General features: G+C 51.2%; 1 protein-coding gene across 1 annotated transcript; it reads right to left on the minus strand.

Moving 5' to 3' along the window:
- Positions 1 to 1,042: 1,042 nt before the first annotated feature.
- Positions 1,043 to 6,432, minus strand: Cdx2 (caudal type homeobox 2). The gene is made up of 3 exons (XM_027413783.1): positions 5,895 to 6,432; positions 2,592 to 2,737; positions 1,043 to 1,300 (listed from the first exon to the last, which is right to left on the minus strand). The coding sequence occupies exons 1-3, from the start codon at positions 6,430 to 6,432 to the stop codon at positions 1,043 to 1,045; spliced, it is 942 nt and encodes a 313-aa protein (XP_027269584.1).
- Positions 6,433 to 13,499: the final 7,067 nt, after the last annotated feature.

A 13,499-nucleotide genomic window follows, 5' to 3' on the forward strand; every position in this document is an offset into this window, starting at 1 on the left:
ATCTTCTCTACCTTCTTCCTTCCCTCACCCCCTCACCCCCACAACTTCTAGCTTGCAATGAGAAGATATTTTATTTCCTGGAAAAAAAATAACTTCTGTCAAAATCCAAAGAAGATAAATGTCAGGGTCTGAAATCTGTAAAGTTGGTTTATCTTTTGTCTTTTTAGAAAATATAAGTCGACTGTGTTCGGATACCCCCACTTCCCTTCACCGTATCACCTCTCTACCCATGGCTTTTTAAAGGCTTGCTTAGCTCGTTACACAGATCAATGACTCCAACAGCAGCAACAACTCCGTTCTTCACCAGCCAGAGACTAGGGAAAGGACAGGAAGTCCAGGTTGGCTCTGGCATTTACAACACAGACATACATTCAGCCTACAGCAGCTCTGGTGACAGGCTTTCCAAACAAGCCCTTGTCGCAGGGGCCTGGAGTTCGCTAACCACCCCCTCCTCTGGCCACAGTCCCTGAACCCACCAACCCTTCCAGGTCTGTAAAGGGAGAAGAAAACACAGACCACCTGGGGGTTCTGCAGACTTTGATCAGCCCAGCCTTCCAAGCAGCTGCCTCTGGCTCCTGCAGTTTGAACTGTCCCTGCCCCTGAGGCAGGACTTCCAGCTGGTTCTCAGAACCAGCAGTCAGCAGGAAACAGCCATCTTGGCTCAAGTATTGCTCATTCCCCCAGCCTCACTCTCTCCTCAGCTCCAACCAGAAATACAGTCCATACGGGAGGCAAAGAGCTGGGGCAGAAGAGGCTGAAAGCTTAGTGCCTGTAGCCAGTCCTGGCAGGGAACATGAATGAAGCCCCAGCGATCACTTCCTTTGTCATCACTGGCAGGAAGAGTAAGAATGGAAAAAATAAAAAACTGGACCGTATCTTCCCCTGAGGCCCACAATCCCACTTGTCTTTACTTCTGTCCCCATTCTTCATCTGTAGGTATTGTTTGTGGGTGGCAGGAGAGGGGTCTCTTCTGAGGATTCTAGCAGCGCCCATGCTCCTCAGGCTGGAATTGCTCTGCCGCCGCTACAGACCATGGAAGGGGTCACTGAGTAACAGTGGGGTTTAAAACCCCTCCAGGTGGTCCCAGAACCCCAGGGACAGAACCAGGCACCGAGCCTTGCAGTGATGACACCGGACTCAAGGGCTCCGGCACGCTCCTCAGTGCCCCTGGCTGAGGCTGTGAGGGCTGTGGTGGAGGCGGTGCTGGCTGCTGCTGCTGCTGCTGCTGCTGCTGCTGCTGCAATTTCTTCTTGTTGATTTTCCTTTCCTTGGCTCTGCGGTTCTGAAACCAAATTTTAACCTAGAAATGACAAAATAGAAGGTAGGAGAGGATATGAAAAAGGAAACAGCACCACCGAGATGGTTCTCTCCGGTGACGATGCTTCCAGCTCTTCCAGAAGTTTCCAATTGCCATTCCCCCATTGAGCTTCAGCGCAATGCTGAAGTATTCATTCCCTGAAGAAAAGTGGCCGACTCACTCCTTGCTTCCCAAAAGAGCCCTTTGGAATCTCAGAAGCAAGGAACAGAAGCCCTATGCAGATGGGTGGCCCGCTCAGGTGTGCGTCACGGGGACTTCCTTTGGCCCTCGCAGTGCAGATGAACTACGTACTCTACATACCTATGATGTCCTTCACCTTGGTGCTGGCAGTGAGATTTCGCACAAAATTTCCTGGCTGTGAATTTGTCCCGTTTTGTTTTCTTTTCCCTAGACTGTAGAAGTGTTCTTAGGCCAAGTAGTAACTCCTTCGTTTTTTAAATAAAGTTTTTATTTTGAGTTATGTGTGTCAGCATATAACACAAAAAGAGCACCCACGGAAGCCAGAGGCACTGGCTGACCTCTGCAGCTGGAGTTACAGGCCGCTGTGAGCCACCTGACATGGGCACACTGGCAACAGAACTTAATCCTCTGAAAGATCACTATGTGCTCTTAACCGATGAGCCATCTCTCCAGGCCCTGACTCTGTAATATACATGAGTAGACTGTGCCTTTGTTTTCCCTATTTTTTTTTCTAGTGCTGGGTGTAAATCTTAATACAGTGCTTCTCAACCCTTTACAGTGCTACAGAACCCTTTAATATAGTTCCTCATGCTATGGTGACCCCCAACCATAAAATTAGTTTGTTGTTATTTCTTAACTGTAATTTTGCCACTGTTACAAATTGTAATATAAGTATCTCTGGGCCCAAGTGGAGTTCCATACTGCAGCAGCGTCTTGGCCTTTTTCTTGCAGTTCTCAGATCCCACAAAATAAAAAGCAATTCAGAAACATCAGGAAAGATAACGGGAAACTCAAGGGTTCTCAAAAAGCAACTGCTTGCTCTCTTCTTTTCACGGAGAAAACAGGGTGGACTCTTGGCCAAGCTTTTTTTGTTTTGTTTTGAGACAGGGTTTCTCTGTGGCTTTAGAGGCTGTCCTGGAACTAGTGAACTAGTTCTTGTAGACCAGGCTGGTCTCGAACTCACAGATCCACCTGCCTCTGCCTCCCAAGTGCTGTGACTAAAGGCATGAGCCACCACTGCCTGGCTTGTCCAAGCTTTCTAATGCTACACCCCCATGCAATAATAACCAGACACTGGGAAGGCGACACCCACCTGCCTCTCAGAGAGCCCCAGTGTGGCAGCTAGTTCAGCTTTCCTCCTGATGGTGATGTATCGACTATAGTGAAACTCCTTCTCCAGCTCCAGCCGCTGATGGTCTGTGTACACCACTCGGTATTTGTCTTTCGTCCTGGTTTTCACTGTGGAGGAAGGAGAAGCTTTGGCTAAGAACTATAATCCATCAGTCATAGGTAATGACAAACCTCCCTAACCCAGGAGCCATTTCTCTTCCTTCACTGATGGGGAAACAGGTTTGACTGTCTATTACCAAGGCTCACAATATCCACCACAGATCCCAGAGAAGTGAAAGAGTGTGAGCCTGGGGGCACAACTAAACTAAACGGAAACTTCTCACACAGCCCCCTCCTTCGCATAAACCAAATATAGTATATTTAGGACCAGAAGAAAGGGAAGTGGGGGGGAGTGGCCAGAGTCACCAGGTATATAATATCCAATTTCAGGCTTACTAGAAAAAACAGCCACCTTTAAGACACCTGGGGCTGTGGGGTCAGTGTATGGGGGTAGCTATCCTTTGTTTCAATACAGTGGAAAGATGGATGCAGGGACTGGCAGCTTCCTGAAAGCCACCCGAATCATATATTAGATACTCCTGTCCTGGAATTCTGACCTCCGCATCATCAGGAGGAAAACTCCTCCTGCTGAGAACACTTCATGCCTGTCCAACCAGGTTTGGCCCAGGGCACCTTTTCTTTTTTAATTCCCCATTTATTCCCTGGGACAACTATCCTGACCAGTGACCTATGATCATTGAATTGAGTCAACATATTAAATCTTGGATTGATTGTTTTACTGAAGGGCCTTGACAAATAGCGCTGGACTGCTGCATCAGGCTGGAGCCTGGCTATTCACCGGGTCTGTCCGGTTGCTTCTCCGACAGAACGCTGGCCAAGAACTGTTCCACGTCCCCAGTTGGAGAGGCCTCACAGCAGAACAGGTTTTAACGCCCAAAGCCTAATCGAACAAGGAGATCTAAGGGGTGGGAGTTGCCCAGAGGTGTTTAAGGCCCGGCAGGCTGACTTTGTTCAGGTAAAAACCTTTGCAAACCACAACAAAAGCGCCCTGGGAGGATACAGGCGGGATCAGAGAGAATTCTCCAGCCTCTGAAAGGGGAACACAGCCGCAAACAATGCAGGACAAGGCGATCTTATCAAAGAAAACCCTTTTCAATGCCTTAATAACAACCGCGTTCTGTTTGAATTACCACTACTGAGCAAATGGCGGTCTCAGCTTTCATCCCCTTCCCCGCCAGGCGCATTAACATAAACATAGCCCCGCAGGCGCATTTGAATAGGAGCTGCGGCCCCGACCCCGCGCCTGCTTTCGAAGAAAAGGGATCCAACACATCCTGAACCCCACTCGCGAGTGCCCCACTCCAGAGGACGACAGAGCCCGAATAGCACAGCACTTGGAGTCCTAAAGGAAACTATCAGAGCTAGGAAGTGAGGCGCAGGACAGATCCCCACAGCGGTCCTCGCCTTAGGATAGATGCTGCCTTTTCAGCATCACGCAGGCTGAGAAAGACTCCGCGCGCGCTCTGAGGTCCGCTCCCACAAGGGCCTTGGAGGTGGCCCCGCACCCCCTGGGAACCAAGGAGGGGGGCTGGAAGAGGGGAGGAATGAGAAGGAGTTGTCAGAATTCATTATTGACTGCGAAAGTCACCACCCTCTTTCCGGGCCCTAAAAGAGACAATGGCCCGGCAGAAAAGGTGTACATCAAAGCCGGCCGGGCGGCGTACACGCCTCTGCCTTGACAGATGACGCTCTGCAGAGGAGTCGGGCTCGGGCGCTGCGGGCCACAGCCTCCCCACATTAACATCACAAGGGCGCCCGGCGCCGACAGCGGCCTTGCCACCTCGGCGCGGGACTTCACAGCGGCTTCTCATCTGCTGACCCCTCGGCCTGGGCTCCTGAGGTTATCCTCCCCCTCCCAGGACCCCAGTCTCGGACCACCCACTCCCTGCACGCTAAAGGTCTTTCGTAGGTCTAAGACCCCTGCCTGCGAGCCCCCCCCCTCCCGCGCACTGTCCTTCAGGCAGGCTTGTGGAAGGGAGGTTTGGGGGGGCCATGTAGCTCAGGTCTAGGAGTAAGTCCTCTTGGAAATGACCAAGCCAAAACCCACTGGAGGCTAATCTCCAGTTATCATTTTGCCTTCTCTCCGACAACATTGTCCGCCAGGGCGCTCATGGGGTGTAGGCAGTGACGCAAAAGAGTCCAGAGACAGGCCCCCAAGTGCCGCTCTGATTTATACTGCTGTAATTGGCTATAAACCTCCTCAAAGTGGCCATAACTTGCATGTGGCCTGTCTGTACTGACAAGAAGCAAACCGAGAGAAGCGGAAGCTCAAATAGCTGGAGGTTTCACGGAACAAAAAGGGGACTCCAATCCCACTCCCCTGTCACACTTTTCTCAATTCCTTCCCACCCCTATACACATCGGGAACATCAGAAAGGACAAAGCCAGCGGCAGTGAGTCCCGAAGTCCGGGAAATCTAGGGTCTTTAGTGAAATTATCTCCCGAGTCTGGAACACAAAACACGCGCAGACACTCGAGATCCTTGAAGGGAAGGTTCGAGAAAAATGGCCCGATCTGAAGAAGCTGAGTCCGCTCAGGCCTTCCTCTCCCTGCTCCTTGTTCTCTGTCATGATCAGAGAAGACTTCCGTGGGAGACTTTGCTTAGCAGATGAAGGGTCAGGGATCCTGGAGCACCCCCTTCCCCTTAGGCTCCTGAGGCCAGCGCCTTCTCTCCAGCGGCGCACAGCAGCGTCTGTTCTCTGCTTGAAGCAGCGCTGACCCCTTGAATTGGCCCTTATGGCCAAACCGGTCCTGGCGCAGCCTCCACACTTCCCTCTTTCGCGGGTACCTCAGATGGAGGAAGGAGATTGGGTAGCTAAGTGTTGTAGGCACGGTAAGGGGGATCCAAGGTCCCCTCTTCTCGTTGTGAGCTGCGTAAGGAATGCCGGCGGCAGCGAACTCGAGGACGTGATTCTGCTCCCGGCGGACAGTGCTTACGACATTGCCGGGGGCTTCCGAAGGTATCCCGAGGTTGCCAACGAGGAACTGTTAGGAAGAGGAAACCATTCCTCTGCCCTTAAACAAACCCTAGTGTGCATGGCACAAAATATACACTTCTGGGACCGCAGTCAGTAAAAGACCCCCCCAGGGGTCCATCCTTGTGTTTTTCCCCTTGCCCCTCCTCCTCTACTGGCAAGAAGCTCGCAGACAGCCCGCGACAGTCCGGGTGCGCGCGGGACCTGGGGCGCGCCCCAGCACCGCTTACCTTGGCTTCCCAGGGACGGCTGCGCGGGCTTCCGCATCCACTCGCACAGGTTTCGCCGCTGGCCGCTGGGGGACAGCTGCTCGGCGGCGCCGGTGGCTGCGGGCCCCGGAGGGCCGGGGTTGAGCGTCTGCAGCAAGCCGGAGGCGCAGGACGGCGCGGCGGCCGGATGGTGCGGGTGGTGATGCGGGTGATGGTGAGCGTGGTAGTCGGCGGGACTGCTGTAGCCCATAGCGGCGGCTGGGGAGCCCCCGTTGAGGCCGTGGGCTACTGCGTTGGCCGCGGCAGCGCCCCCAGGCGGGTAGCCGTTCCAGTCCTCGCGGAGAGGGGCACCGTACGCGGTGGACCAGGATGGCCCTGGAGACTGAGCGCTGTCCAAGTTCGCCGCAGCAGCAGCCGCGGCTGCCACGTGGTAACCACCGTAGTCCGGGTACTGCGGAGGGCTGACAAAGTTCTGCGGCGCGAGGTTGAGGCCGCCGGAGTGGCGCACGGAGCTGGGGTACATGCTCACGTCCTTGTCTAGAAGGTAGCTCACGTACATGGTGGCGAGGGACCCAGAACAGACCTCACCATGCTGCCTGGGGATGAACGCTGGAGGCTGCCAGGGGCGCAGAGGGCTAGGGATGAGGGTGCGCGGGGAGCTGCCGGTGGCTGGCTGCACCTCGGCCCACGGTGCTCCGCTGGCTCCTTGCGGCGCTCCTGCCTCCCGGGCAGTCCCTCCCTCTGTCCTGCCTCCTCCCTCTCTTCCTTCTTTCCTCCCACCTCCTTGCCACTAGGCTGTAGAGGCGGGGAAGACCCGCCACAGGTTGGCTTGCGAAGTCCCAGGCCAGCGCCTTACGTGATTAACGAGTGTTTACAAGACTCTATTAGTAATGACACAGACACCAATGGCTGGAGACGCCGAGGCGCAGCGCACGACGCTCACAACCCCCCAGAAACAAGATTTGCATTTTAAAAGATAAAGGGGGGGGGGCTTGCGAGGGGGCAGCGACCAGATAGATCACAGCTAAATATTCAATCCTTTATTGTTAAAGAGCTTCCTCCTTCCAACCTGCTGCACTTTAACCTCCAATCACAGGTTCAAAGAATGAAATCAAGGGACTTGCAAAAGCCTTGGGGAGAGCGAAAGCAATCTTGGTGGGAATCTGGGTTTAGAGACAGGAGCAGTCTTGTTCATGCATTCGCAAGGGAGGAGGAGGTCAAGAAACTCAAAGAGAAGAGGAAAAAAAAAAAAAAGAAAAGAAAAGAAGAAGAAGAAGCCATTGCTTTGAGGACATTTCTGACCAACCCAGAAGGAAACTTGTGGAGCTAAGACCTGGGCCGTTCCTTCCCGCCAGGATGAGACTGCCTGCCATCCCAACAACTGTCAGCACTATTCCTTAAGTTTATTTCCTTACCAAAGGAAATCACTCGACCTCCGAAAATAAAAGACGATACTAGCTCCAGGTTTCGCCTTCGAATTCGTCCTTGCACTTAGATTTGAGTTCAATTAAAGCAATTCATTTTTACATTAATGAATCGAACACTTCTACAAAGCCATGATATGTTTGGCTATGGCTTACCTTGGAGGGCAGTAATCGAAGGGATGGCTAGGATCTTGGTAAATTTCCACCCCTTGCTAATTACAGGGTGTATTCAGTTTGAAATTTCAACCAATTACACTTATATTTTATTAATATTATTTAAGAGTTGAAAAATCAAGGAGCAGCCAGGCGGTGGTGGTGCACGCCTTTAATCCCAGCACTCTGTAGGCAGCCTGGTCCACAAGAGCTAGTTCCAGGACAGCCTCCAAAGCCACAGAGAAACTGTGTCTCAAAAAACCAAAAAAGAAAGAAATAAGAAAGAAAGAAAAATCAAGGAGCGAATTTCTGTCTACACCTACTCAGTTATTGTTGTCTAAATCATGCCCCTGCCTTAAAAACACTCTCTCCTGAGGCCTGGAGAGATGTTAAGAGCACCGGTTGCTCTTCAGAGAACCTGTGTTCAATTCCCAGTACCCACTTGGTGGCTCACAACTGTCCATATCTTCAGCCCAGGCACACGAATGCCGCACAGGCAAAACTGCAAAGTTCTCATACCCATAAAAATAATAAATAAATCTTTGAAAAACATTAAATTAGTTTAAGACAGCCCTTTCTCCTTTATGATTTAAATCCTCTCTTCAGAATTTTGGTGTTCATCCCAGGGAATGAAAAGGCAATCTGCTGTCAGTATAAATTATTGCTAGTAAAAAGCAAGTACTGACTTGGAGACCTGGACAGGTCCCCTACAGCAGAGCCTTTGGGGAAGGAGAAAGCCACCTGATTGCACTAGGTAGCTCGGTGATATTGGAGCTGCCACTTCAGACATGAGGTTACAAAATGCCCAGGCCCAAGCTGAGTAGCTCTACTTTGTTCTTGCCAGTGCCTGGAACCCTTCCTGGAGCCCTGCTTGAGTGGGTTTCTCTGCTTCTCTGGGTATATGTTCTGTTCGGGGGGGGGGGGCACTTTCCAGGGTTCTTTATCTCCTTTGATTCCCCACCTCCTATATCTCCTACATCTGTGGGAACTTGCCTGTTCTTCCTACCCTTTGTGTTTTGTCAGGAAGGCTAAAACTGGGGTTGACTGGATGTTCAAGAGCTGTCCCTCAAGAGGCCCTGGAACCTTGTTGTCTTCCATCAACCCTGGGGGGGGGGGAGGTACTTAGCAGGAACCATCTCACTTTCCAAGAAACAAACCTGGAAATAAATATCAAACCCTACTACAGAAGGCAAAAGCAGATAGGGGTGTTCACAGTCCCCATGAGGTGGCTGGGATGTGGGGGTTAAGTGGTGGGCACTGCAGACTTTTGATCTTGGGAGTGTCTCCCACCTCTTCCTGAGACTCAATTCCTCTTTCCATCCTTCATGGCCCCTCCCAGGCTGCTTCTCTGGAAGGCCAGGCCCAAACCCAGGCACAGCCTGAGTCCTTGAATGCCTGCATTCTGGCATTTCTTTGAAACAACCACTTTATTAGGGACAGCCATTCCCTCAACCCTGTGGTGGCTACTTCCTGAGTTTTTATGGCCCAGGCTGCCAGCCTCTGGCTAATTGTCCGTGTTCCAGCTGTGTCTCTGTGCCCTACCATGGAAAAAGGACTCCAGCTTAGGCACTGCTAGGGAAGCAGAAAGGGTTACTCTGCTCCCCCAAGGCCAAGCAACAGGGGCACGTGCATTTTATTTGAGGTGCTTGAACCAGGAAAGGAGATGATACTAGGACACTAACAGGAACTGGTTTTTCTCCTTGTAAAACCTAGGCACCCCCGAAGTAGTAGCCTGATCATGGTTGCAGTGGTATAGTCTGGACTGTTTGGAGAGGAGAAAGGAGCTGATTAATGCTGTCTTTTATTAAGCTCTTCAGAGTGGAAATTTTGCTAAGCCTCCCCCTCCTCCATGGATGGGTTCCTCTCTTAGCCTAAAAAAGGCCCAGCTGTGTCCCCCAAAGGGACAGGACTGTGAGAACAATTCTGAATTTTGTAGAGGGTGGTGAATGGGAAGGAAGCCTGTGTGTCTTTCCACTGGGGACAGTTCTAGCAGGTTGGCAGGTTGGTGGGCTACGCCTGTCCTCTGGAAATCCCCTCTGGGCTCAAAGATGTCCTGTAGACAAAGCTACGACCCCATGACTCTGGTTTAACGCAGAGCAGGAAGCAGCAAAGTCCTGCCTCAGGCTCCCCTTACTGTTGTGCTGAAGAGTTTAGCAACATGCTTAATGTTTTTTAGTCTGAGCTGACACTACTAGAGAAGGGACCACTCTGGGTGTCCTCAACTGCACTGTAGGTGGTGGCTGCCTTCCACATAATTTCCCAGGCACCAGCCTTCGGTATTGAGAAGGCATGAGCTGCTAGGGCAGAGAGTGAGAAGGGAAAAAAAAAAAAATCTCGGTAGATGAAGCCACAGGAAGACTGCGGAGCAGCCAACCTGGTTATCAAAGGGATGGCTCTTTGTTACTGACAACGTAGAGGACATTCCACATTCCTTGAAGAGGGTCCCCTTTCAGGATCTAGGCTGGTGGCCTGAGCTGGGGCTCTGAAAGGACTGGAGGCTACCGGAAGGGGCGGGCTCCCCCACCAGGCAGATGGGGCACTCCTTAAACCCACAGATCACTGACATGGCTCCCTGCCTGCTCAAAGGTCCTGCTGTTTGTTCCAGTCACAGGACCTTGCCTCTGACCCACATTTGTCGTTCCTGCAGCTTGCGAGTGAGTTATCCACCTACCACAGAGTGGGCTCTCTGCCCCTTTGGCACAAACGTGTCCTTTCAGAGTCCCATGTAGTCCCAGTAATGCCACTCGCTCATTAAAAACTTGAATCTTGCCGGGCATTAGTGACGCACGCCTTTAATCCCAGCACTCGGGAGGCAGAGGAAGGCGGATCAGGGTTCTAGAGAAACTCTGTCTCAAAAAAAAACAAACAAGCAAACAAACAAACAAACAAAAAACCAACCAAGCAAACAAACAAACAAAAAACTTGAATCTCCAAGAAGAGCAAGAGAGAGCTTGTGGCCAGTCCTCTCAGCCTGTCAGGCAGAGTGCTGTAGGGCACTGCCCAGACTCCAGGGATCTTTGAGCCACTCTACTCAATGGCAATCCACTCACACAAAGAAAAACTCAATAATGCATGAATTGACCCCACAAGGCGCTGCTGCAAACCCACTCAGCTGACATCTCTGGGATGGGGTCAATAGTGTTGCTCTTTCTCTAGGGTTTCCCCAGAATCTGCCACCTGTCCAGCACACTAGGCTACAATGGAGACCCAAGTGTCCATCTAGAGCAGGGAGGGGGTGCTGCAGCTGCTCACAGCTGTCTGCAGAAGCAGATGTGGTCTCAGCTGGCAAACGTTGCATGCTTTTTCCTCCTAAGCACACTGGGGGCCAGGTCCTCTCCAGCTAAGAGGAGCTTCCAGAATTCGTGGCTGGGCATTGTGGGCTGGGATTTCCCAGGTTGGAAGGGATACAGCTGTCGTTTGCCTCTCCTGGAGGGACCATGGAGTGTTCTGATCCAATGCAGGGGATACAGCTTGTTCTGCCCAAAATATATTCTCCCAGCCAGAAGGTCCAAGAAAACAAGGCTGTTGAGGAAAGGGAAAAACGTTTGGCTTTAGAACTCTTTGTAGAATGTTTTTGTTCATTGGATGAAGGTTAAACAAATGATAGCAATAATTTATTTTTTCCTTTGTTCTAAAATTAGTGTGTGGATACTTGGAATGTTGGGCAATTTGATTGCTGTATGGGAGATGAAAACAGAATATGACTAGAGCTTTTGAAAGGGAAGGATTTGAGGGGGGTCTCACAGGCTGGGAAGCACTGGGGAAGCTAGTATCACAGGCTCACAACGGAGAGCATTACCAGTGCTCTTCCATTAGCATGTTCACTCACCATTGTCTCATGCCTGGAATGACCTTATTTATCATATGAAAATCTCTTCCAAGGAAAGCCTACAGGGTAAGTTTTGTGTGGCCAGTTCGGGAAGGAGCGTAGACAAACCTGTCTGTCTCAATTCATATCCACTGACAGGTTGCCTTGCCTGAAGCAGAGTGGTGGTGATGGTGGTGGTGGTGGTGGTGGGTGGTGGTGATAGCAGCACTTAGAACCTGGACAAGCTGTTGTTTTACAAAGACCAGAGAGGATTGGAGAGCTCCCCAAGGCCTTATAGCTAGCTGTTCAGTACAATAAGTCTGATCTTCACAGGTTACAGTAGTCTGTACAGATGTTAATTATTACTATGTCTGTTGGTGCCACCCTGGAAACATCCCCAGTACAAAACCAGCTATCAGGATTCATGGTCTGAGAACTCCCCACCCTATACACACCATAATACCAGAACAATCAGGTTCTCGGCTGCTATGGTGCTGACCACACTCCATACTGCTCTCCCTCTGGGGCACCTGCTCACTTTAGTCTTCCTGTTTATTGAATACATTTCCTCCAGAAGTTCTATTCTAGATTCTTCTCCAGCTGACTGTAAAGGTCTCCATCTACTTTTGTCTCAGAGCAAACACTTTCTTGGAGGGGGGCACTTCATTTTTTTTTTTTAAGAGTTGGAACTGGCATTCTGTGACTCAACTTGGAAAAGTATCAGCTTAAACATGAGTAAAGGTTATGCATCAAATGTGTGTCTCCCTTGCTGCCCTCTCGTTAAATACCAGCATCTTTAAAGACCAAGGCCCAGAATAGGTTTTGAAACACCTTTCCCATTTACAAAGGTGAACCACAAGCTCTAAACGGGTTCCTGATTTCCAGGCTGAGCCTTGTGCGGAGATCCCTTTACAAGAACATTCGCCTGCTGGGCTCGGATGTTTTTGTAAGGGACAGCGACAATGGGGGAGATGAGGAGCGAAGCACACTCCCTCCCCGTGTGTGTGTGTGTGTGTGTGTGTGTGTGTGTGTGTGTGTGTGTGTGTGATGGGTTGTCTGATTATCGGCTGGAGTCAAAACACAGTGTCCTCGAATCCTTAGGTTGTCTGGTTCTTTTTCATTTTCAGTCTTTTTTCCTTGACGAATTCGTAAGTAAAATATTAATTGTTCCCGCCAAATGCAAACCAGCTATCCCTGCGCCCTCCTGGTGTTTGCCGGGTCCACCCAAGCGAGCGCCTTGCGGTGCCTGCGCCGCAGGCTTGTCTCCCGCATGCTGCGCACCAGAGGGGAAGGAACAAGGGGCAGAGCCTGGCGCAGACTTGTCACTGTTGGAACTCAGATACGGGGGAAGGAAACTGCCTGCCATCCTCTGCCACACCGGTCACCCGCCTGTGCGGGGCGGGGGAGGGGGGGGAGGAGGGGGACGGCCTCAGGGCCTCTGACTCTTGGCTCCCTGGAAAGGGCCCTCAGTTGCCACAACCGTTCTTTCCCAGCTCCCAGATGGCTTCCTCCCTCGCGCATCCAGCTCTGGCCTTCGGGTTGCCAGCGTTCCAGACTCTTTGGAAGAGTCCTTGAGTAGCCAGTTCTTGTCCCCTCACCGCCACCTCCCTTCAAAGGGACGCCAGCAATTGCCCAACCCATGCCCTTTCCCGCAGGGGGAAAAAATTTGGGATAAGCTTTTGACTGTTAAAATGCAATTATGTCACTGGAGAGATCCGGTCGTTCTTCTGAAGCACAGATTGCATCTATGATTCTAAAAATAGCCCTTTTGGAATCTTGTCCTGTTGGATTCTCTGCATCTTAGGCTTAGCAAATTTACATAAAGAGGGTGGATTCTGCGTTTTAGGGCCGGTTGGTTTAAGGGTTGGGTTTACCGGAGGGCTAGGCAGAATGGTTTGAGTATAGTGGATTTTGAGTCTTTGTCCTGGTCTCTGCACACTCGTGTGCGTGAGTATGCAAGCGCTCGTGTAAGAGAGAGAGGGAGATAGGCTGGCCTCTGTGGACATTGGGTGATCCTGTCCCCCAGGCGGCTCACCAAGGCATCCACTCTCCCATCCCCAGTTTCTCACGCCCATACTGCCCAGGGACATAGATGAGATGATAGAAAAGGCAACAGGAGCCTTTATTTTGATTCTGAGTGCTCCAGGGGGGATTATTTCTGTGGATCATCACCCCCAGAACCCAAAGTTCTATGGCACAGCTCTTTATGGAGTAGGGTACGCATTTTGTCTTATTTGGTTG

The sequence above is a fragment of the Cricetulus griseus genome, chromosome 4 (genome assembly GCF_003668045.3).
Source record: "Cricetulus griseus strain 17A/GY chromosome 4, alternate assembly CriGri-PICRH-1.0, whole genome shotgun sequence".
Taxonomy (NCBI): domain Eukaryota; kingdom Metazoa; phylum Chordata; class Mammalia; order Rodentia; family Cricetidae; genus Cricetulus; species Cricetulus griseus.